Raw genomic sequence first — 25,557 nt, 5'->3', positions numbered from 1 at the left:
AATGCATTCTTTAATGAATTGTTTGCTCCTCTGTCTCATCCCAGCCACAGATGTATAAACACACACAAAAACAACACCGTAATCAACTGCATCCTCTCTCCCCCACTGTGAGCCAGCGAGGCTATCAGGTTGGTTAACGCTCACTAACCCTGAGAAAGATGTTTAAGAAATAATATGGCTAAAACAATAACCCTGACCGGCTCTGGTTCCATCCTTGGCTCCTTACGATAAGCACCAGGAAATTAGATACCGACCTCTTTTCCTTTTACAACGATAAAGTTTGATCATAAAGTTACTGGTTCTCCCCTCCCCCTGCTGTAAGCTAGTTATTGGGTAGCTAGGTCTTTAGCCAGCATGGAACAAAAGCATGGGGGAAAGTTGCCCGAAACTCTGACACTGTTGTAGTGTCATTACATCAAGAGACATGCCAAACGGGAGAATCCTACAAACTTCTTGACATCATTGATTGTCACACACACACACTACAAGTCAAAAGTTCAGACCAACCTACTCATTCAAGGGTTTTTCTTTATTTGTACTATTTTCTACATTGTAGAATAATAGTGAAGACATCAAAACTATGGAATAACACATGGAATCATGTAGTAACCAAAAAGTGTTAGAAAAAAAACATTTGGATTTGTTTATTTTTGATTGTTCAAAGTAGCCACTCTTTGCATTGATGACAGCTTTGCACACTCTTGGAATTCTCTCAACAACCCCAAGAAGCTGGTTGAAAGAATGCCAAGAGTGTGCAGAGCTATCATCAAGGCAAAGGATGACTACTTTTAAGAATCTCAAATGCATTTAGATTTGTTTAACACTTTTTTGGTTACTACATGATTCCATGTCTGTTGTTTCATAGTTTTGATGTCTTCACTATTATTTTACAATGCAGAAAATAAACTCAGCAAAAAAAAATCCTCGCACTGTCAACTGCGTAAATATTGAATATATTGTGTAAATATTTGTATGAACATAAGATTCATCAACTGAGACATAAACTGGACAGGTTCCACAGACGTGTGACTAACAGAAATTGAATAATGGGGGGGGGGTTCAAAATCAAAAGTCAGTCAGTATCTGGTGTGGCCACCAGCTGCATTAAGTGCTGCAGTGCATCTCCTCATGGACTGCACCAGATTTGCCCGTTCTTGCTGTGAGATGTTACCCCACTCTTCCACCAAGGCACCTGCAAGTTCCCAGACATTTCTTGGGGGAATGGCCCTACCAGTCCAACAGGTCCCAGATCCAACCGGTCCCAGATGTGCTCAATAGGATTGAGATCCGGGCACTGACATTCCTGTCTTGCAAGAAATCACACACAGAAGGAGCAGTATGGCTGGTGGCATTGTCATGCTGGAGGGTCATGTCAGGATGAACCTGCAGGAAGGGTACCACATGAGGGAGGAGGATGTCTTCCCTGTAACGCACAATGATGAGATTGCCTGCAATGACAACAAGCTCAGTCCAATGATACTGTGACACACCGCCCAAGACCATGACGGACCCTCCACCTCCAAATCGATCCCACTCCAGAGTACAGGCCTCGGTGTAACGCTCTTTCCTTCGACGATAAATGCGAATCCAATCATCTCCCCCGGTGAGACAAAACCGCGACTTGTCAGTGAAGAGCACTTTTTGCCAGTCCTGTCTGGTCCAGCGACGGTGGGTTTGTGCCCATAGGGGACGTTGTTGCCGGTGATGTCTGGTGAGGACCTGCCTTACAACAGGCCTACAGTCCTCAGTCCAGCTTCTCTCAGCCTATTGCGGACAGTCTGTGCACTGATGGAGGGATTGTGTGTAACTCAGGCAGTTGTTTCCATCCTGATGTTCGGATGTACCGATCCTGTGCATGTGTTGTTACACGTGGTCTGCCCACTGCGAGGATAAACAGCTGTCCGTCCTGTCTCCCTGTAGCGCTATCTTAGGCGTCTCACAGTACGGACATTGCAATTTATTGCCATGGCCACATCTGCAGTCCTCATGCCTCCTTGTAGCATGACTAAGGCACATTCACGCAGATGAGTAGGGACCCTGGGCATCTTTCTTTTGTTGTTTATCAAAGTCACTAGAAAGGCCTCTTCAGTGTCCTGTTTTCATAACTGTGACCTCAATTGCCTACTGTCTGTAAGCTGTTAGTGTCTTAACGACCGTTCCACAGGTGCATGTTCATTAATTGTTTATGGTTCATTGAACAAGCATGGAAACAGTGTTAAACCCTTTACAATGAAGATCTGTGAAGTTATTTGGATTTTTACAAATTATCTTTGAAAGACAGGGTCCTGAAAAAGGGAAGTTACTTTTTTTTGCTGAGTTTAGTAAAAATAAAGAAAAAACCTTAAATGAGTAGGTGTGTCTGAACTTTTGACTGGTACTGTATATGTGAAAGTATGTGGACACCCCTTCAAATGAGTGGATTCGGCTATTTCAGTCACACCCGTTGCTGAGAGCTGAATAAAAATTGCGCACACCGCCATGAAAAGTCCATAGATGAACACAGGCAGTAGAATGGCCTTACTGAAGAGCTCAGTAGCTTTCAACGTGGCACTGTCATAGGATGACAAGTCAGTTCGTCAAATTTCTGCCGATTGTGTGGTAGGCCCACACAAGCGCGCAGAATAGGACTGACAAGTGCTGAAGCGTGTAAAGTCATCTGTCCTCGGTTGCAACACTCACTACCGAGTTCCAAACTGCCTCTGGAAGCAACGTCAGCACAATAACTGTTGGTCGGGAGCTCCATCCTGGAAATGTACCCAGACGCTCACATGTACAGCAAGCTGTTCCGGGAACTAACAGGACCCTGAACAGCTTCTATCCCCAAGCTATAAGACAAACTATTAGTTTTAGATTTATTTAGCAAACTATTAGCTACCCGGAATATCTGCACTAAGACTTTTGACTCATCACATAAGCTGCTGTTACTGATTATTATCTATCCCGGTGCCTAGTCACTTTATCCCTACCTATATGTACATATCTACCGCTACCTCGTACCCCTGCGTATATAGCCAAGATATCATTACTTATTGTGTATTTATTCCTTGTGTTATTATTATTTTTTAACATTAACTTTTTTGCGTTGTTGAATAGTAAGCATTTCACTTTAAGTCTACACCTTTCTTTCACAAAGCATGTGACAAATTATTTTAAAGTAAAATTGTCCAAGATGAACTACCTAGTTAGCTTGATAAACACTGCTGACAATTCTATTTGGGCTAGTTAGCTAAATTATATGGCCACCATTGTCTATATGGATGCTGTTACAATAACCAAACACGATAAACTAATAATTTGCAAAACAATGTGAGCTGCTTTGTGTATCAGCAGATTTCCTTGAGATAATCTCGCAACAACACTGGGTCCATGTTGCTTGATAGAGGTCGGCCGATTATGATTTTCCAACGTCGATACCGATACCGATTATTGGAGGGCCAAAAAAAGCAGACACCGATTAAATCGGCAGATTGTTTTTATTTATTTGTAAAATTGACAATTACAACAGTACTGAATGAACACTTATTTTAACTTAATATAATACATCAATTAAATCAATTTAGCCTCAAATAAATAATGAAACATGTTCAATTTGGTTTAAATAACGCAAAAACAAAGTGTTGGAGAAGAAAGTAAAAGTGCAATATGTGCCATGTAAAAAAGCTAACGTTTAAGTTCCTTGCTCAGAACCATGAGAACATATGAAAGCTGGTGGTTCCTTTTAACATGAGTCTTCAATATTCCAAGGTAAGAGGTTTTAGGTTGTAGTTAATAATAATTTATAGGACTATTTCTTTCTATACCATTTGTATTTCATATACCTTTGACTATTGGATGTTCTTATAGGCACTTTAGTATTGCCAGTGTAACAGTATAGCTTCTGTCCCTCTTCTCGCCCCTACCTGGGCTCGAACCAGGAACACATCGACAACAGCTACACTCGAAGCATCGTTACCCATCGCTCCACAAAAGCTGCGGCCCTTGCTGAGCAAGGGGAACAACTACTCCAAGTCTCAAAGCGAGTGACGTCACCGATTGAAACGCTATTAGCGCGCAGCCCGCTAACTAGCTAGCCATTTCACATCGGTTACACCAGCCTAATCTCGGGACTTAATAGGCTTGAAGTCAAACAGCGCAACGCTTGAAGCACAGCGAAGAGCTGCTGGCAAAACGCACAACAGTGCTGTTTGAATGAATGCTTACGAGCCTGCTGGTGCCTACCACAGCTCAGTCAGACTGCTCTATCAAACCATAGACTTAATTATAACATAATAACACACAGAAATACGAGCCTTTGGTCATTAATATGGTCGAATCCGGAAACGATCATTTCGAAAACAAAACGTTTATTCTTTCAGTGAAATACGGAACTGTTGTTTGGTATTTTATCTAACGGGTGGCATCCCTAAGTCTAAATATTGCTGTTACATTGCACAACCTTTAATGTTATGTCATAATTACGTAAAATTCTGGCAAATTAGTTCGCAACAAGCCAGGCTGCCCAAACTGTTGCATATACCCTGACTCTGCATGCAATGAACGCAAGAGAAGTGACACAATTTCCCCTGGTTAATATTGCCTGCTAACCTGGATTTCTTTTAGCTAAATATGCAGGTTTAAAAATATATACTTCTGTGTATTGATTTTAAGAAAGGCATTGGTGTTTATGGTTAGGTACAGTCGTGCAACGATTGTGATTTTTTTTGCAAATGCGCTTTTGTTAAATCATCCCCCTGCTTTGCATAAGTTATATGCAACGCAGGACACACAAGATAAACTAGTAATATCATCAACCATGTGTAGTTAACTAGTGATTATGATTGATCGTTTTTTATAAGATAAGTTTAATGCTAGCTAGCAACTTACCTTGGCTTCTACTGCATTCGCGTAACAGGCAGGCTCCTCGAGGAGTGCAATGAGAGGCAGGTGGTTTAGAGCGTTGGACTAGTTAACTGTAAGGTTGCTAGATTGAATCCCGGAGCTGATAGGGTAAAAATCTGTCGTTCTGCCCCTGAACAGAGCAGTTAACCCACCGTTCCTAGCCCGTCATTGAAAATAAGAATGTGTTCTTAACGGACTTGCCTAGTTAAATAAAGGTGTAAAAAATATATATATATTTTTATATATCGCCCAAATCGGTGTCCAAAATACAGATTTCCGATTGTTATGAAATCGGCTCTAATTAATCGGCCATTCCGATGAATCGGTCGACCTCTACTTGATATAGGCATTTTCAAATAACCAAGTCAAGGTGATCTCCCCCATCACTCGGCCTATTAGCCCAGTCGGTCTTTTCAGACTTCCTGGTAGTTTGACATGAGCGAATAAGTACTTTTTCTAAACATTTTAACATCTTAAAATCAGACAAATTGTGTGTGTGATGTTTTAGTCACACAAAAGGCTATTTTACATGTGAATCAGAATGACTGTTGGGGCCCTTTAAACAGACAAAGCTGCATCTGAACTGGCCATGACAGTGTAAATTGGTTACATACATGTCTGAGAGCCAGGCTGAGCACTGAGCAACATCTCTCAGGGAGGTAAAAACCTTCCTGTAAGTCCCTGGGGCCGTTCCTCCTCTGGATGTGCATGTGTTGCATGATTTATTCAGCACCAAATGTCCTTTGACGTACACATAACTGAAAACACACACACAAGCTCCAAGGCACAAGCTCCTTGTTATATTTTTGTATTTGGTAAGAGTGGGAGGGGTGTTCTGTAGAATTGCTGAGGTATAGCCTAAATTCCCATAACATTAACTGGATAATTATAGGACATGGCTTACTTGGTACAATAGCGGCTTCCAGGAAACTGTATAATAATCATCGTCTCCCTCAGCCATGAACATCCTGCTCTTTGAAAACATTGGTTTCAAAAAGGGAACAGCAGCAGAGGCGAACCACAATTGTTTGTTGGGAGGACTGAACAGGCACAGTCAGAAACTAACTGTGTGTTTGACACAATAACATCTTCCTAAGCATGCATTCTGTTCTGCCTGGTGAGATTGTGGCATTATGAGATCTTCAAAGTTGAATAATTAGAACCAGGGAGATTGGAATGCAGCTGGAGGAAAAAGTGTCTGAAAACAAAAAGACGACCATGGGTTAAGTTAGCACGAGCCCTGAGACAAAAACTAAAGCTGCCCTGTCTGTTCGGCTCAGCAAAATACATGATCAGATACAGCTATTTTCAGACAAACAAGCTAGAAAATCATAGCATAATTACTTTTGCATGTAAAACATGAAGGATTATCCTTCTTTTGATCAAAGACAGTAATATTGATAACATTACTGTTAGAGTTGAATACAAAAAGTCCCCTTTTTCCCCAGAAGAAACCCAGGCCTCACTAATGACATTCGTGCTCACAAAGGCATTCATATTGAGTGAAGAAAACCCTCAGCTTTACTGGCATCCTCATCTGGACGCTTCGCCCTGTTTTTTGGTTCCCCCTGACAACACGCTGCTCTCCCCCTCTAAAAAAAGGGGAGGAAATTTGTGGTAGAGTTCAGTCCACAGAAGAAACTTTCAAAAGCATTATCCTTGAACCTTGACTACCTACGGTGAACTTAAAAACAAAAGCTACAGGAAACTCTGTTTGAGGCTCTTTAAAAATATGCATGTCAATTAAATAAAACATTTTTTGCTGAAATGCTATTGTAAGGGCTTCTATGTTATCAGATCAAATAAATGAATTGATTTAGTCGAGTCCAACTTGACATTTGCTGTAACAGCAGAAAGATTGATCTCTCTGTTGCAGTGCATCACCTCCTCTGTAGGCCTCAGTGTGGAATCATCCTAGCAACAGCGCTGGCCAATAGGAGGCTGGCAGGAGTCTTAACTTGGAGCCAATAGGATCCCAGTTCCATATGTCAGTGTGTCTGTGAGTGAGTGTGTATGTATGTCACGATATGTGTGTGGGAAAGCAATAGAGAGCTACAGCTCAGCCTAATGTGCACCCCCTGCCCATTCAAACACAGTAATTTTTTCCTGTCCAGCTGGTACGCAGTTTGTCCCCGTTCAATGAGCCCTTTCCTTACATAATCCAACAAAGCAGAATTGTTGCTCTGATGGCAGGGGTCTCTTTCAGTGACTGAATAATAAGAACAGACACAAAAGATAAATCCACTTCACACCCAGATTATTATATTTTTTTACTTCAATACCACAAAAAGGATGTCACCATCCCTCATTCCCTCCTCTATTGTGTTGTTCATGCCTATGAGGCAAAAGTGTGACAGTCAGCCAGTCCCTCCGGAGATATCCCAGCAGACTACAGGGAGATAACACAGACACGGTGCGTCTGCTAGCGCATACACTCGTCTCCCCCATCACTGCTCACCACCCTCCGCCTCATAGCGCTTGACGGGTCGGAACCAGCCGCTGTACTTTTATCTTCCACTGAGGGAGACTTTTGTTTGGAGAAAAAGCCTGACTGCAGTGGTTTAGCCTAAAGGAAAGCGCAGTACATGCTCGGACCTCTGGGCATGATGATCAAATTAAGAGAGGCTTACCTGGTAAGGGTGTACTCCCTGAGTCCTGAGTGCAGGTTCATGGCAGAAAATGTACCTATACATCCCCTCAACCGCTTGTCTCTGCCTATTTTCCATGTGACGAACAGCGGGCTGAAATAGAAAGAAGGGAAGACAATGTTGGGACCTTTAGAGTTTAACACATTAGAACATCATGTAAAAACTAGGCCTACCCTCTTGTGTGTTTATTTGAAGATTCAGGACCCCACTTAGGGTTGAGAAAAACAATTGAGGCAATATTTACATTGATTTCTCACATTCCTAGGGGTGATATTGGACACCGACAAAGGGTTTTTCTCACCTAACATTTCACTGACACTGTGTAGCGAGTACTAAAAATAAGATGGCTACATTCTGTTATATACTGAGCAAAAATAAACGCAACATGGAACAAATCCAAAGATTTTACTGAGTTACAATTCATTTTAGGAAATCGGTCAATTGAAATAAATGTATTAGGCCGAAATCTATGGCTTTCACATGACCGGCAATACAAATATGCATCTGTTGGTCACAGATACACTATACATACAAAAGTATATGGACACCCCTTCAAATGAGTGGATTCAGCTTTTTCAGCCACACCCGAGCACACCGCCATGCAATCTCCATACACAAACACTGGCAGTAGAATGGCCTTACTGAAGAGCTCAGTGGCTTTCAACGTGGCAATGTCATAGGATGCCACCTCCTTTACAAGTCCGTTCAAATGTCTGCCCTGCTAGAGCTGCCTGGTCAATTGTATGTGCTGTTATTGTAAAGTGGAAACGTCTAGGAGCAACAACAGCTCAGCCGCAAAGTGGTAGTCCACACAAGCTCAGAGAACAGGACCACCGAGTGCTGAAGTGTGTAAAAATCATTTGTCCTCGGTTGCAACACTCACTACCAAGTTCCAAACTACCTCTAGAAGCAAAGTCTGCACAAGAACTGTTCGTCGGGAGCTTCATGAACTGGGTTTCTATGGCCTATTTCTAATTGCCTCATGCAGCGTGACACATCTCCTCTACATAGAGTTGATCAGGCTGTTGATTGCGGCCTGTGGAATGTTAATGTTGTCCCACTCCTCTTCAATGGCTGTGCGAAGTTCCTGGATATTTGCAGGAACTGGAACACGCTGTTGTACACGTCGATCCAGAGCATCCTAAAAATGCACAATGGGTGACATGTCTGGTGAGTATGCAGGCCATGGAAGAACTGGGATATTTTCAGCTTCCAGGAATTATATACAGATCCTTGCGACATGGGGCGGTGCATTATCCTGCTTAAACATGAGGTCATGGTGGTGGATGAATGGCAGGACAATGGGCCTTGGGATCTCTTGCCAATATCTCTGTGCATTCAAATTGCAAAAGATGAAATGCAATTGTGTTCGTTTTTCCGTAGCTAATGCCTGTCCACACCATAACCCCACCGCCACCATGGAGCACTGTGTTCACAACGTTGACATCAGCAAACCACTAGCCATACACGTGGTCTGTGTTTGAGGCCGGTTGGACGTACTGCCAAATTCTCTAAAATGACGGAGGCGGCTTATGGTAAAGAAATTAACATTCAATTCTCGGGCAACAGCTCTGGTGTACATTCCTTTGCTGTCCGCATGCCAATTGCGTGCTCCCTCAACTTGCGACATCTGTGGCATTGTGTTGTGTGACAAAACGGCACATTTTAGAGTGGACTTTTATTGTCCCCAGCGCAAGGTGCACCTGTCTAATGACCATGCTGTTTCATCAGCTTCTTGATATGCCACACCTTTCAGGTGGATGGATTCTCTTGGCAAAGGATAAATGCTCACAAACAGGGATATAAACACATTTGTGTACCACATTTTTGAGGAATACACTTTGTGTGTGTATGGAACAGCTCTGGGATCTTTTATTTCAGCTCATGAAACATGGTACCAACACGTGTTGTATTTCATTTTTCTTCAGTGTATTTTGCTGTTAGAGAGATCATCTCTGTTTTACATTCAGGTGTTCTCTGAATAAAATAAAAGATACAAATTTCCTTCAAAGCAGCTCTGTGGCTGTGAAAACCTGTCCAGTTTACTCTGTCCTCTAATTACGCCCATTTGGACGTAGTCAGCACCACATTTTGAGCTCGACTGCCCATTGGGAGACTAAATCCATTTGAGAGACAGACAGACAGACGAAGGCAGAAGTCAGTAACATTTCCTTAAACCAACCGATATACTACTTTGCCTTCTCTGTAAAACTGATCGCCTTGTCATGGTTACTCTCTTGCCAACAAAACACATGTTTAAAACACCGACACAAGATCCTCATATGCAGGACATATTGCAGCTTAGGGTGTCCAACTAATCCACTAAAAGCCTGGCAGTCACTCCACCCCTTTGCCCTAAAATCACGAGACCTTTTCTCAATAACCCCCAGGATTACTGTCGCTAGCTAAGTATATATACACACACAGCATATCAAACTGTATATATAGCACAACACAAAAGGCAGATCCTTGCCTAGGTTAATACACGTTGTTAGTACAGACATCACTAAGTCACAATGTGGGCAGATAAGGAAGACGATGAAAGTGTTTCAGCCTCATTCACATCTAAGCAGATGCCTATTTATACTCAGCTCTGAGCATAGACATCTCCAGTCTACAGTATCAACTTAGTTCTCCAGAAGATACAGCTGTTGAACAGAGCAACTCGTAGCGGTAGATATACATTTTATGATGACCATTGTAAAGAGAGGGCCATAAAAATTAAATAGAACTATTCTTAATATCAACGCCTTTGAGGTTCATGACTTCATGTACATTACCAGAAGTATGTTGACACCTGCTCGTCAAACATCTTATTCCAAAATCATGGGCATTAAAATGGAGTTGCCCCCCCCCCCCCTTTACTGCTATAACAGCCTCCACTCTTATGGGAAGGCTTTCTACTAGATGTTGGAACATTGCTGAGGGACTTGCTTTCATTTAGCCACAAGAGCAGGCCAGTCAAGTTATTCCACACTGATCTCAACAAACCATTTCTGTATGGACCTTGCTTTGTGCACAGGGGCATTGTCGTTGGAACCACAGAATCGTCTAAAATGTATGCGGTAGCGTTAAGATTTCACTTCAATTGAACTAAGGGGCCTACCCGAACCATGAAAAACAACCCCAGACCATTATTCCTCTTCCACCAAACTTTACAGTTGGCACTATGCATTGGGGCAGGTAGCGTTTTCCTTGCATTTGCCATACCCAGATTCGTCCGTTGGACTGCCAAATGGTGAAGCGTGATTTATCACTCCAGAGAACAAGAACAGATGATTTTTACGCACTACAAGCTTCAGCTCTCGTTGGTCCTGTTCTGTGAGCTTGTATGGCTTACCACTTCGCAGCTGAGCTGTTGTTGCTTCTACACTTTTCCACTTCACAATAACAGCCCTTACAGTTGATCGGGGAAGCTCTAGCAGGGCAGACATTTGACAAACTGACTTGTTGGAATGGTGGCATCCTGTGATGGTTGCCACGTTGAAAGTCAGAGTCAGTAAGGCCATTCTACTGACAATGTATTGTCTATGGAGATTGCATGGCTATGTGCTCGATTTTAAACACCTGTCAGCAACAGGTGTGTCTGAAAAAGCCGAATCCACTAATTTGAAAGGGTGTCCACATACTTGTGTATATATAGTGTATATTTAAAAGCCAGGGCAATGCATGGGGGAGGGAGGAAAGATGGTCTTGGGAGAGAAAATGATACAGAGTGAGGAAAGGAGCTGTTGCTTGCTAATCAACATTTTTATCAGCAAGATTTGTTTAGAGAGAGGACTAGCTGTTGCCATTGGCGTCAGCTAACGGGGATCCGAATAATCAAAACTGAGGAGCAGCCAATCTACATTTAAATCCACTCCTCTCTGGACTACACAGGCGGCACTCGATAAGTGTCTGAAAAGAACAGAATGGTGGACAACCACTTCACAGTGACCTTCAGTCTGAAAGAAGACTGGAGATAGGTAGGAGAGAGAGACTGCACAACAGAAAAATCTGTCAGAGTGAGTGTGTGTGAGAGACGGATGCATCGCATAAACATGCTTGAGAGAGGGGGAAACGAAAGACAGATTGATGTCAGTCGATCCTAATAAGAAGTGATCTCTGGAGAGGCAGACAACTTTAGCTCTGATGTAATGGGATGAGTTCAGAGAGACAAGTTCCTCCAGACAGCCAGTCAGTGAGTCAGTCAGGCCAGCCTGCAGCTCCCTCAAGATTAATCGCTTTTAATCTGGCCGAGGAACCCCTTGGCAAAAAAGGTGAGCAGCAGCCTGAGAGAGGCCATGGTGTGAGCCAAATGGGAAAACAAAGGCAGAGGCAAGGACAGCCAACAAGAGCTTCAGTTGTTGCCCCAGGCACCACTCTGAGGGGTGAAAGAACACATTCATCAATAGTCTTCCACTGGTCTGACAAAAGCAGGAGTTTAATTTCAAAACAGAAATTTTTTCAGTTACAACATTTGTCTCAGATATTTTCCTGACAAGAATCCATGACGGGTCTCGTGAGTGAGCGGTCAGTTGGGCCTGCTAAGTAAACCTTCTTCTATGGTGTGTGTTCTGGAGGGATGGGTCGACAGAGTACATTTTTGACATGCAGCCAGGGTTGATGGGTTCAGTGTGATAAAAAAAAAAGCCAGACTCATGCAAGTAAACATTGATTTCTATTAATAAACTGCTGATGAATCAAATCATACCATGAGGTCTAAGCAAATGAAAATCTGTCCAAAACCCCATGGTGGAGTGATAAATTGTTTTTAAAAAGGACAATAGGGCAAATATGAAAGGGAGACTGCGAAGTAGGCCTGTGTTTAATCAGCTAGAAACCAGAAAATCGTCTTCACTGTTCAGGCAGGTATCAACAGAGCAGCATGACGGTCTTTCTGTCCATTGAAGATGTACATTCAGATGCTGTAACACTATTCTCTGGGCACCTATAAAAAAGGTGCTCATCGTGCTATTCAGGCTCCTTTTCCTCTCTCTACTCTCCCAGATGTCCCACTCGGTTCAGTGTGCCAATTCTGAACAGTAATCCCAGCCTGACGGCCACATGCTAAAGGGTAGTCCTATCGCATCACGTGCCATACTGTGACCTTGACGGTTCCACTCATCATCCATTCCCCACCCACAGCCAACGCTATCCTCACATACCATACCAACCCCCACCCCGACTGTTCTGTATGTCTGAAGAGTGAAGAGCAGACATCCTCAATGTTTTCAATTAAATGACATGTGTTAAAGGGTGATCCATCACTTCCCATTTGGTATTCATCCATTGCCAACTCGGGCACACAAACACATTGGGATGGAATCCAGTCGGAGAACCAACTTTCTGCACTGCAGAGGTCAAACTCTGAGGACACACCATGTCTCTGCGAAGTACATCAAACAAAGGATGCTTTTAAAAAGCTTTGTCAAGCATACTTAACTGTGCCCAGTTAGTCACTCGGTCTTAATTTAAGGCAGTAAGTCAAACAAAGGGAAAGTCTACACATTAGTTCAGATAAAACCTATTTATGTCATCACATCCTGTTTTAAGAGTTGCTTCAAAACATTTGCTCTATACCAATCAGCCCATAAAAAGAAGGCCCGTGCCATTCCAAACAGTAGAAACAGTAGAAAAAGCTGCAGGGGCGTTTTCATGCGCATTGCTACATCTGGAGCCCAGTTCACACAGCCACCTTCACACTGCAGACCGACTACTAATCAGTCATGATGACGTCAGTCCCACCCGTCACAATTGCACATTACAATCCCCGGGCCCAGTGCCAGCTTTCACACTGTGTGGGGGGGAGGCGACTACTCAGGAGATTCAATATTGTAGTATTGGCTAAGTATCTACCAAGTTGAGAAAATAGGTGTAAGTCACATGCATGGACATATTACACTATTACACTCCCTTGGCTACTAATGTATGGGTCACAAGTGGAGCTGGTGTTGTGGGCAGGAGTGTGTGCAGAGATCAGATGGGGGATGGGAGGGACTGGTGTCATATTCCTCACATCACTTCCTCAAGCAGAAACAACCAGGCCCAGTACATCTAACACATTATAGTTGTCTAGAATAAATCAAGCTGGAGGCTTGAGGTACAAGGGTAAGTTTAACGTTCATTTAAGCCCCGGTAGAGCAGCTTTATTATACAACCATGGTTATGAGCCATGCCCAGAAGACAGCAATAACCCTCTTCCTCCTGGAGTTGATCCCGCCCACCTGATCATGTGAATCCTCCTGGTGGTAAACGCACTCGCCTGGGTGGATCAGACTACTCGCGTCTCCGTTCTGGACTTATGGGCTAACGCAAGTGGGGGTAAATTTGGAGAGGACCTGAGTGCAGTCTCAACAAAGCAAAATCCCTTGCTATTCAATACAAACATTAGCATAAAGATGTCAACTGCGTTAAAATAGATAGAAACAGTGGGGCTTTCAGTTCATTGTCTTCATAGATGGACAGAGATTGCAGAGAGCACTCTATATTAGTACCATACTAATGTCAGAACCGAGTAGAGGGGCTGGAACCGTGTGTATTCTGTTGCCTCCTGCAAACAACCACCTCTGGGTGATCAATTCCCCATTTAAGAATATATAACCTTAAAAAAATATGAATGTATGAGATGCCTTCTACTGAAGTAAAACAGCCCAGCATGCACCGAGTGGAAGGAACATTAGGAACACCTTCCTGATATTGAGTTCCACCCCCTTTTGCCCCCAGTACAGCGACACAGATTCTACAAGTTGTTTAAAGCGTTCCACTGGGATGCTGGCCAATGTCGACTCCCATGCTTCCAACAGTTCGCTGGATGTCCTTTGGGTGGTGGACCATTTTTGATACAAACGGGAAACTGTTGCGCGTGAAAAACCCAGCTGCGTTGTCGTTCTTGACACAAACCGGTATGCCTGCACCTACTACCATAGCCCGTTCAAAGTTAATTTAAATCTTTTGTCTTGCCCAACTACCCTCTGAATGGAACACATACACAATCCATGTCTCAATTGTCTCAAGGCTTGAACATCCTTCTTTAACCAGTCTCCTCCGCTTCATCTACACTGATTCGATGTGGATTTAACAAGTGACATCAATAAAGGATCATAGCGTTCACCTGGTCAGTCTGTCATGGAAAGAACCGTTCCTAATGCTATATACTCAAGTGGATTTTTGTTCGGGTTTTGTTAAGTCTTTCCAGAACAGTGGAACTGGATATAAAATCATCATTTCACGGGGGAATTTCCCTTTGAAGGAAAATACAATAAAAAGCTGGGTTTCCAACCTCCTCCAACCCCAACCATCTACCACTCCATGCTTGGATTTTCAGTCCCATTTCCTGACATCAGGCAGAACTTTCCTTTGACCTCGAAATCCAGAGACAGTGGGCATCCGACAGATCAACGGATTACAGTGCATTATCCCCATGGCCCTGAGCATTAGCTGCTTCATGTCACACTCAAAGAACATACTGATTCAGACTATTCTTCATCGTGCTTGGGTGAATACAGAGTATGACAACATACACAAGATGTTGGTTATAGCGTTACACACGAGCTGAAAACTGGACTTCAGAATCAAGGGAAAATACCCTTCAATTCAATAGACCAATAGCAACCTGGATACTCTCACTAATATGCATGTATGTATGTATGTATGTATGTATGTATACACACACACACACACATTTGACCTCTCAATAAATCCCTGTGCTTGTAAACTGAGAAATGGGATCACGTGTCCAACTGTCAACCAATTACTCTACTCCTCGATCTAACATGACAAAAATGACATATACTTTCATGTGATCCGGTGTATGCATGTGTGAGAGGGAGAGGAGAGATAAATATGTTCTATGCACTCTTTCCTTGCATATCTATAGAAACGCCAGGCAATTTCCAAAAGGTATGATGATAAAAGGTGGGATGCAGAAACCTGTATCTACAGTGCATTTGGAAAGTATTATGTGTAGAGGAAAGGAAAAACAATGTAATACATTTTCGAATAAGGCTGTAACGTAACAAAATGTGGGAAAAGTCCAGGGGTCTGAATACTTTCTGAAGGCAGTGTAGGTGCACAGCATTTGCCATAATAAAACAAATATGTAAAACAGACTTGACGCATAACAATGTTTTGAGCTGCATGTTGATGTCTGGATGTTCTATAAAGAAGAAAACAATGTTGAAATAAATGGCATCGATAGTTTGTCTCCAGGCCTCCCCATTTATGAAGTTTCAAACATCTAGAAATGCATAGGATACTTTCAAATGACGGAACAGCAGCGCTAATATTCTAGTTAACAGAGTCTAGACAGAATCACCGTGAAATGTATATGGTAGCAACAATGCTGCAATGCATCAATGATTTGGGGGCCATTTGGGGTTTTGTTCGAAAGCTGAGAAAGTATTACCAAGTAAAAAGTTTGGTTGAAAATTCTCTGTGCTACGGTTAATAGTACCTACCTAATAAAATGCTTATCGGCTAGCTGGAACAGTAATAATGTTCTGACTAGGCAGTATTTTTAAATAGCTAGCCTACCTTATGCCTTGAGTTTAGGACAACTGTATTGCACTATCATAACCCAAAACAAAGGTTGTAGGCTATTAATCCATTGATTGTGTTATGTCTTTGTAAACAAGCAATGTACAGTATTGATAAAATATCACTATAAAACACATTTTATCAACACAATAAAAAATAACAAATTGCAATACACATCCTATCGGCACCTAGGTATTGTGATATCTTGAGGTCCCTGGCAATTCCCAGCCCTAGTGCATGCACGTGGTTCACATTTTCTATGAGTTTTGAATAAAATCTCTGGGGTTCCCAAATCTACCTACAGTCAATTTGTACTTTGAGGTTTTAACTTAAAACATATGTGGAAAAAGACCTTTTAGAAAATAATTATGTTTTGCGTGAGAGTACAACAGCTTGCTCCAGGGTTCAGTGTCAGCAGTTTCACAAATAAAGTAACGGTATGCCCAATCTAACAAAATAAAACATCTGTTGGCATGAGTTACTGGCTTGGTTACTCGCTTTAAGCAAACTACCACAGCTAGTGTCCAGTTGAACTAGCTAGCAAGCCAATTTCTTAAAGCGGAAATCTGCAGTTTAAACGATAACAAACCAACCATACTCCCCGCCCGTTTCGTTTAACCCAATGAGTCCCACCGCAAAGTGTTGGAATTCTAACCCCTTTTAAACATTGTGTGTTTAAGCTAAAGACTTATGGGTAACATTGGATTAGTCAATTTCGTCTGCATCCATAGATACCAACCATTAGCCTGTGTGATTAACAGGGGCTGAGCTAGAGCTGTGTTAGTGAGAAAAGGGCAGATCCCGAAAGGGGCCCTGTGCCGGGTCTTTTTACAAAAACGGCTGTAAAGTTCAAATGATTTGAACTATAAACTATTAAAAGATATCTATGAAAAGCAGAGACTGCCACAAACACGCAAATGTTTTGCTCTACGAGCTACACAACAGTCGTTAGAAGGTTAGGGGTTATTCTACATAGAAGATCAAAGGAAATCACAGGAAAAAGTGCTATTGTCTCAGAGCAATACGTATGAGACCTCCTAAGCCTGTGTTAAATATCGAAAATAAGGTTTGAGGTTATTACAAAACCCTATTCATTTATGCCATTAGGGATGGCTGTACGAACCAGAGGTAACTCATTTCCGGGTTTTATAACTGCAAGCTGGCGAGCTCTATAAACCAACATAGTTGCTGTCGCAAACTCCACACAGTTGTCACTGACTAGTTTTATATTCATGTCCCTGTGAACAAACAATTTATGTACTTACAGCATTCTTATAAATACATTTTTATCAGGTTTTCGGGAACATATTTTTTTATTGACATTTCTCACTAAAACTCATGAATGCAACAATTAGTGTGTTATACTTGTTGTCCTGAAGGAAGAAAAATGTAAAACATGGGCTGGACATAGAGATAAATGAAAATCAAATATTTGCTGGGGTCTCGGGACTGATAGGGTTAATAAAAGATGAGGGATGGGGCTGGAGGAATATAACCACTCAAATTCATAGACAGCGATTGATAAAAGGTCTGACCATCAATGATAACACATTTATAGGTTTAACCATGTTTTGTGGCCATACAGTGTTAGTTTAGATTGACTTTGTTTACAAACATTGCCGTAAAACAACTTATATTTTGGGTTCTGGTGAGGTATGACAGTTGAACTAAGCTCATACGGCATTTCTAAGTTATATTCTTCAGGAATCAGTGGGTACATAATTATTTTATTAGTCCAAAAATGTACAAAGCAACTGCAGATGGCCCCTTTAACGTTTCCCTGGCTGAGGTGTGCTAGCTGGCTAACCTGAATGCTGGCTACTCAGACAGCGGCAACTAGCGCGCTAGCCATATAGCTAACAAACAAGTTCGCTATCAGCGTTCCAGAGCTCCATGTTAAATGACGGAATAGAATCTAGCAGCTTCATTTTCAAAATAATTGATAAAGTGACAAACACACCACGCGCTGCGTGGGGTTTTCCAAACTTTCTCAACTGGGAAGTTGCAACGTTCGCCCTTCCTGTCTACCAAGCTAACTTATCCATTAATGCTAACTAGCTACTTTTTTTTCTTTGTTGAGCTAGCTAGCAGACGTTAGCTAGCATCCATGAGCACCACACCACCTAGTGAAAATAACTTATCCAAGTAGCAGCAGTAATATATTAACTTCCCAACGTTGCATAATTCAAAAAACAGACTGTGTTATTAAACTGCCACATTGTAATTGTTTCGTTATCGGATGTAACTGGCTGGCTAGCTAAGAACATTAGATACACTACTAGCTATCTTAACTTAGACAGTCGATGATAATGTTCATAATAGCACACCGGTAGTTAACTACCAAGCTAGCTGGCTAACAACATGATAATAGAACTTACTAGGGATCGTTTGTAAACCTGGGTGTTCGGGGAGGTTGGTATCCATACAGGTGGCAATAAAGCACGTCGAAACAGAAGCAGCACATCTCCGCTGAAACAACCATCTTCCTGCCTCCACTTCCCGAACCACATCCCGGGCTAAGATTCGGGGAGATGCCAGTTGAGTTGTAGCCTCCTGGGGCTGGGGACAATGCGTTGGTGCTACTACTACTACCCCCAGGACCCCCCAGGCCGTTCACTCGATTCATGTTCCCTGCCACCACAGTCGAGGAGGAACCAATCCCCAAGTCCGAGCCACAATGTCCGGTCCCTACCACCCCGTTACCCGCCCCCACCCCGCCAGGACCCCCCGACCCGGGGGATCCCGACAGCTTCTGCTTCTTCACCCCGCAGCACCCAGCCGCCATCTTGGAACAATCTGCACCGACACACCGCTTCCGACCCATCACCGTCAACGCGGGAGGGGTGGGTGGAAACGCGGACCAGACGTAAAAATCCCACTGCGTTAATACGTACGATGGACAATGCCCCACTTTCCCTTTTTTTGTCGGGCGACGTTATATTCGATATAAAGAGACCGCAATGTCACCCTAACTCTGCCTTTAAAAAAATACGTGCCTTACGCAAAATCCTTAAGTGTTTTCTTTTAGAAGACAGCACTGGACCACTTCAAATGTTTCGATTGATCTCAGATAGTGTCCAAAATACAGGCCTCTTCTTCGGAACACGATAACCACCGAAGTGATTTCACAAAGCAATCTTTCTCTCGAATGATACAGGAACTAATTCACTAGCTACCCAACAGAGAGACCACAGACTTTGATACAGTTAGCTAGCTAATTAGCTGGTTAACTAGACAGCCAGTAGCCAGATGTGGAGCTGTGACAGCTACTGACTGCACTGCACCCCCAGCAGCACAGAGAATCCTTTTTGTGTGGGAGTCGGGAGCTTGAGTACGCAGGACCCATACGCTTTAGCACGAATAGTACATTACGCTTCGCACCATGTAGCTTAACATTGCACCAGATGTTTACTTTCATCCGAACTTCTTGCTAGACAACTGACCCAATGTGTTGCAGCTCCAAACGTCAAGTCGACGCAAAGTAAAATGGCATTTGGCTATGCAGTTTGATCCATCATCAGACAGCGTCAGCGCTGACCAAGTCATTTCAACAAACCAGCTGATCAGTTTGCACCTGTATTTTGTGTCAGTTCTCGGACAGTTTCAAAAATCTTATTTAAACCCCAGCGTCATATCAGCGCTGAAAGTTAGCTGTAGATTTGTTTTGGACCTTGTCATCCGTTGAATGTAATACATTTTGATAGAGCAGCATTCTATTCCAACTCTGAAATCCTCGGGGTTTGGTTACTCTAGCTCTTCACAGCGGCTACCATTAGCCTGATAGCCTCTGTGATGTTCGGGGGGGATGTGATCATCTGTCGTCACTGATATTCACAGCGATAGAACACGGGTTAGTAATAAATATCTTTCGTATTCTCAACGCCGAAATAAGATCCAGGAAATGTTTTGAAATGGTGTCCTACGCATAATGCGTATAGTCTCACAGTATCTTCTGTCTGTCACATCTGAATTCTTGCTGCGAATTACGCAAAGAAAATTGCTGCGTGTGCTATCCACCTCAGCTTCTAATCAGCTCGGCCTCAACCGCGTAAGGATAAATATTTTACAATGTATGCTTCTTTAGACAATTTGTATCCATCTTCTCTCAGAGAAAGAAAACATGCATCCCTTTAAATACATTTCGTTGTAGTCGGATAATGTGCTGTCAGCCCTTCTTGCCTGCCATGAAGTCACATCAGCTGCAGTTAATGTCTCTGCTACTCCAGAATCGACTTGCCACGCCAGGGATTTTGGAATAGTAGACTTGGTAAATGGATTCGATTGCTCTCACAATACCATATCAAAATGGGAAACACTCTTTTCATGCCACTTCGATATCGAAGTGTCTTTTTAGTAGAGGGTTCGGAGAATTTACGCAGCAGGTTAGAATAATTAACGTGGCAGGTTGGATAGTAGACTGAGGTTAAGGTTAGGAAAAGGTTAGGTTTAGCGAAAATTATATCCCAACCTGCTACGAAAGTCACTTTGTATCGAAGTTGCGTGAAAAATGACCAATATCAAAATACCAATGTAGGCTACTCCAAATATTGCTTGGTCCGCTCCATGCTGTTCAAGTAACCAACCAAAATGTCAGTGCCTCTTTATTACATTGGTGTTATAGGCAGGTACAGTGTGATACTTAGTGTAACGTAAGGTGGTACATAGACATACCTGCCTGGTTTTAGGCTATAAAGCGTTACAGTTGTGCCGAAAAACATACTTTCGCTCTGCCAGTTGTTGGGGTTGCAGCACAGCAGCAGGTGTGAACTAGTTATCTAATGAGTTCTAGCCCGTCAGTCGTGTTGTTGTTACGAACGAGAGTTTGCGGGACAGGGACGGATCAGCTTTATATTGGGAAAGTGTCCTTATAATTTACCCAACAGATGACAACAGTAAGATCACAACACCCAAGACCCCTTCTATCATAGTGTAAGTGAGAGTGATATCAAAGTCAGACATGCTTGCCCTAAAAGTGTAGGTTACATCACTGCAGATGGCTAGCTGCTTGAGTCAGTCCTTAAAATGGAGGATGACTGAGGTTTCTCAGCGCTCAGCAGATAAAGACGCAGCAGGTTTGGAAAGAACACATGCAGTGCCCTCTAAACTGCTAGGCTGAATTAATTAACATCAGCTTGAAGCCCCCAATTATTTTGCTCCGTACTGCTCATCTTCATTTGAACTACTGTATATTGCAAATGGTTATTTGCGAGAGCAGCAAACTATACTTGCTACAATGAGCTGGCCACCCCTTGGTCCCAGAACAAATCATTGATTGAGAAGTTAACGGTATTTTTGGAAGTTTGTCTCATCTGTAGTCAGGTTAGAATCCTGATATGACAGGGAGATAGCCCAATGAAATGTTTCTACATACACAAGTGTTAAATTAGCAAGATGATTGGTGTAGAATTGTACTCAATGAAGTATACACTGAGTTTACAAAACATGTCATTCCATGACAGACTGACCAGGTGAATCCATGTGAAAGCTATGATCCCTTATTGATGTAATTTTTTAAATCTACTTCAATCAGTGGCGATGAAGGGGAGGAGACAGGTTAAAGAAGGAATTTAAGCCTTGATACAATTGAGACATGGATTGTGTGTGTTTCATTTAGAGCGTGAATGGGCAAGACAAAATATTGAAGTGCCTTTGAACGGGTTAGGCACACCGGTTTGTGTCAAGTACTGCAACGCTGCTGGGTTTCACACCTGACAGTTTCCCGTCTGTATCAAGAATGGTCCACCACCCAAAGAACACCTAAAAGGGGGAAGCTTGCAAGCCGAAGAACACCATCCCAAACGTGAAGCACGGGGTGGTAGCGTCATGTTGTGAGGGGTGCTTTGCTGCAGGAGGGACTGGTGCACTTCAAAATAAATGGCATCATGAGGTAAATTACATGGATATATTGAAGCAACATCTCAAGACATCAGTCAGGAAGTTAAAGTTTAGTCGCAGATGGACAATGGCCCCAAGCATACTTCTAAAGTTGTTGCAAAATGGCTTAAGGACAACAAAGTCAAGGTATTGCAGTGGCCATCACAAAGCCCTACAAAACCTCAATCCCATAGAAAAGTTGTGGGCAGAACTAAAAGCGTGTGCGAGCAAGGAGGCCTACAAACCTGACTCAGTTACACTAGCTGTCAGGAGGATGGGCCAAAACTCACCCAACTTATTGTGGGAGGCTAGTGGAAGGCTACCCGAAACATTTGACCCAAGTTAAACAACTTAAAAGGCAATGCTACCAAGTACTAGTTGAGTGTATGTAAACTTCTGACCCACTGGGAATGTGATGAAATAAATGAAAGCTGAAATAATTCTCTACTATTATTCTGACATTTCACATTCTGAAAATAAAGTGATGAGCCTAACTGACCTAAAACAAGGGATTTTTACTTGGATTAAATGTCAGGAATTGTGAAAAACAATGTAAATGTATTTCTAAAGTGTATGTAAACTTCCAACTTAAACTGTATATACACATTTGGAAGGTTAACCCTCGCCCCATTCTGACGTCCTGAGCATGTTTTCATCAAGGATCTCTCAGTACTTTGCTTCGTTCATCTTTCCCTCGATCCTGCCACTGAAAAACATCCCCACAGCATGATGCCACCACCATGCTTTACCGTGCAAGGTTTCCTCCAGATGTGACACTTGGAATTCAGGCCAAATAGTTTAATCTTGGTTTCATCAGACCAGAGAATCTTGTTTCTCATGGTGGTAGAATCTTTAGGTGCCTTTTGGCAAACACCAAGCGGGCTGACATGGGTCTTTTAATGAAGAGTGGCTTCAGTCTGGTAACTCTACCATAAAGGCCTGATTGGTGAAGTGCTGCAGAGATGGGAGAACCTTCCAGAAGGACAACCATCTCCAAAGAGGAACTCTGGAGCTCTGTCAGAGTAACCATCGGGATCTTGGTCACTAACCTGACTAAGGTCCTTCTCCCCTGATTCCTCAGTTTGGACGCGGCCAGCTCTAGGAAATTTTGGTGGTTCCAAACTTCTTCCATTTAAGAATGATAGAGGCCATTGTTCTTGAGGACCTTCAATGCTGCATACATTTTTTTTGTACCCTTCCCCAAAGTCCTGTCTTGGAGCTCTACGGACAATTCCTTCGACCTTAAGGCTTGGTTTTTGCTAACATGCACTGTCAACTGTGGGTCCTTATATAGACAGGTGTGCTCCTTTCCAAATCATGTCCAATTTAATTTACCACAGGTGGACTCCAATCAAGTTGCAGCAACATCTCAAGGATGTTCAATGGAAACAGGATGCACCTGAACTCAATTTCGAGTCAAAGGTACTTAAGTAAATATAGTATGTTATTTTGAATACATTTGCAAACTTTTCTAATAACCTGTTTTTGCTTTGTCATTATGGGGTATTGTCGATTTGAAGATTAAAAAATATATACATTTTAGAATAAGGCTGTAACGTAACAAAATATGGAAAAAGTCAAGGGGTCTGAATATTTTCCAAAGGCACCTTATATTGTCCCATAAAATAATCTGTACTACACCTAGAATTTCTTCCCTATGTGGAAGATAGGTGACTTGCAACAGTACTAGGCTGCATTCAAAACAAAATTTCCCCCATATATAAATTAATTTGGTGACCCAGACTTTGAATACCACCGATTTAGAGGGTGGCCAAAATGGTCCATCTCTCAGATATTGATTTAATGTGACGCATGTCATCACGAAAAACAATGATTTTCCCAGGAGACATAGGTTCAACATTTTTAGGTATTTAAACAGTTAAAATTATTCTCCTGTAGGCATTGTCGGTCTCTTGCATGCAGTTGAAAAGGCAGCATTCTCCACATTCCAGGAAGGTACATGTGATTCTCTGGTGCCTGCCTGAGGCATCTTTTAACAGTTAGACAGCTGCACAGAGGTAGTTTGACAAACACCAGATTGTGAATGTGTCAGATAGCATTCAGATTTCATGCGTTGTCCTCAAATTGGAAAGATGATTACCTGATAGTAAACAATTATTTGTTCTACATTACTTGTCATACATTATACTTGTAGAAGTGTAGATAAAGTAAGCTGTTGATTACTTCCAATAACATTACAATATGCACTTGTGATCTATGGAACAGGCTCAAATATGGTTGTAATGGTGAACATTACTAAAATTAAAAGGGTAAGACAAGGCAGCAAGAAATGTTAGCTGACTAGATTCTGTCTAGGAAATGTAAGCAACAGGCCTCCAGGTACTCTTAATTTGCAACAAATTTCCCCCATTAGGCATATGCCCCCACAGATGAGTCATACTTCTAATCTCTTCAAAGGCAGAGGGGCACGGTCCTCAATAACAATAGAGACCCAGACAGTCGGGTTCATTAGATTTTAATTCCCCCCCCCCCCACACACCTGACTAAATTAAAGCGTTTTACTCATCAACATGTAGGCTACAACATGTCCATATCTGGCGAGCTCTGGCAGCATTTACACATGCTGCCCCATTATGGGCAAAACAGCTGTTCTGATTGGTGTAAAGACCAATTATTGGAAAAAGATCAGAATTTGGGCTGCCTGTGTAAACGCAGCCTCAGAGGCACCCTGTCAACCAATTCAGACTTATCAGTGTGACAACTATCTCCATATTTCAATTGAGCTCCATTAATACTGATGTGTATACAAAACAGGATAAAATAGCATGTATGAAAATATTTAGATCACAATTCAAGCATGCTCGGCAGTTAGATGGACACTACCAACCAATAGTATTCCAAGTACACCGTCTGATGCTAAATTATGTGCCTCAGCAGTTCGCACTGTTGGCAACCTTCAGTAGAGGAATGCCTTCCTGCCATTTCCAGATAAATCCAATGGTTGACTGGCTGCACAGCCTCATCGCCATTCATATATTCAGGTCAGGGAAGTAATCACACCTGAACTTAGAACTGGTTTGAATTTTCTGCAAACACTGACTGCATAATAAAATCACCTCTCCCTCATTCGCTCAACCAAGAGCCATGTACAGATGCAACACAAACCTCAATATAAATTGCCTTCGGTCACCTATCAGATAGAACATAAGGCTAGGTAGGCATAAACAGTCATAACACACTGCAATATTGGATGACCAGAAAGAAACTAAATGCAAAATACAGCCAAATAAAATGTAAGACTATTTGGGCTGTGTATAACCAGGACAGTTATTTTTGTTGTTGCTTTAAAATGTTTCCAGACCTCGATCATCCAAATCACCCTGGGCCATTATCTATTTCAGCGTAAGGTATTTGGTTTTAAAGTGCTCTCAGACACCATTTTGAATTTGGACCAAAGCTGCCCCTCTATAAAACCACATTGCTTTGACTGAGTCTTAAAATGGCAGCAGTTCAGAGTAGATGTCATGTTGACTATAGCATTAAAAAGGTTGGGAGCTGAGTGAAAACACTGCAATAGTCTTCAAATGGGAACGCTAACGACAATATTACAACGCTGATCCAGAATTCTTCATACTGAAAGGGTGATAATTGGATTGGACAGATGTTTTTTTTGTTAGAC

General features: G+C 42.3%; 1 protein-coding gene across 1 annotated transcript in view; it reads right to left on the bottom strand.

The window, feature by feature from the left end:
- Positions 1-20,065, bottom strand: part of LOC109873242 (AMME syndrome candidate gene 1 protein) — a 38,066-nt gene extending 18,001 nt beyond the window's left edge. Inside the window, exons 1-2 of the mRNA XM_020464865.2 lie at positions 18,422-20,065; positions 7,509-7,619 (exon numbers count right to left, since the gene is read on the bottom strand). Coding sequence (XP_020320454.1) covers positions 7,509-7,619; positions 18,422-18,867 — 557 coding nt within the window. The 5' untranslated portion in view covers positions 18,868-20,065. The remainder of the gene's footprint in view (positions 1-7,508; positions 7,620-18,421) is intronic.
- Positions 20,066-25,557: the final 5,492 nt, after the last annotated feature.

The sequence above is a fragment of the Oncorhynchus kisutch genome, linkage group LG28 (assembly GCF_002021735.2).
Source record: "Oncorhynchus kisutch isolate 150728-3 linkage group LG28, Okis_V2, whole genome shotgun sequence".
Lineage (NCBI taxonomy): Eukaryota > Metazoa > Chordata > Actinopteri > Salmoniformes > Salmonidae > Oncorhynchus > Oncorhynchus kisutch.
This window is presented reverse-complemented; position numbering and strand designations above follow the sequence as displayed.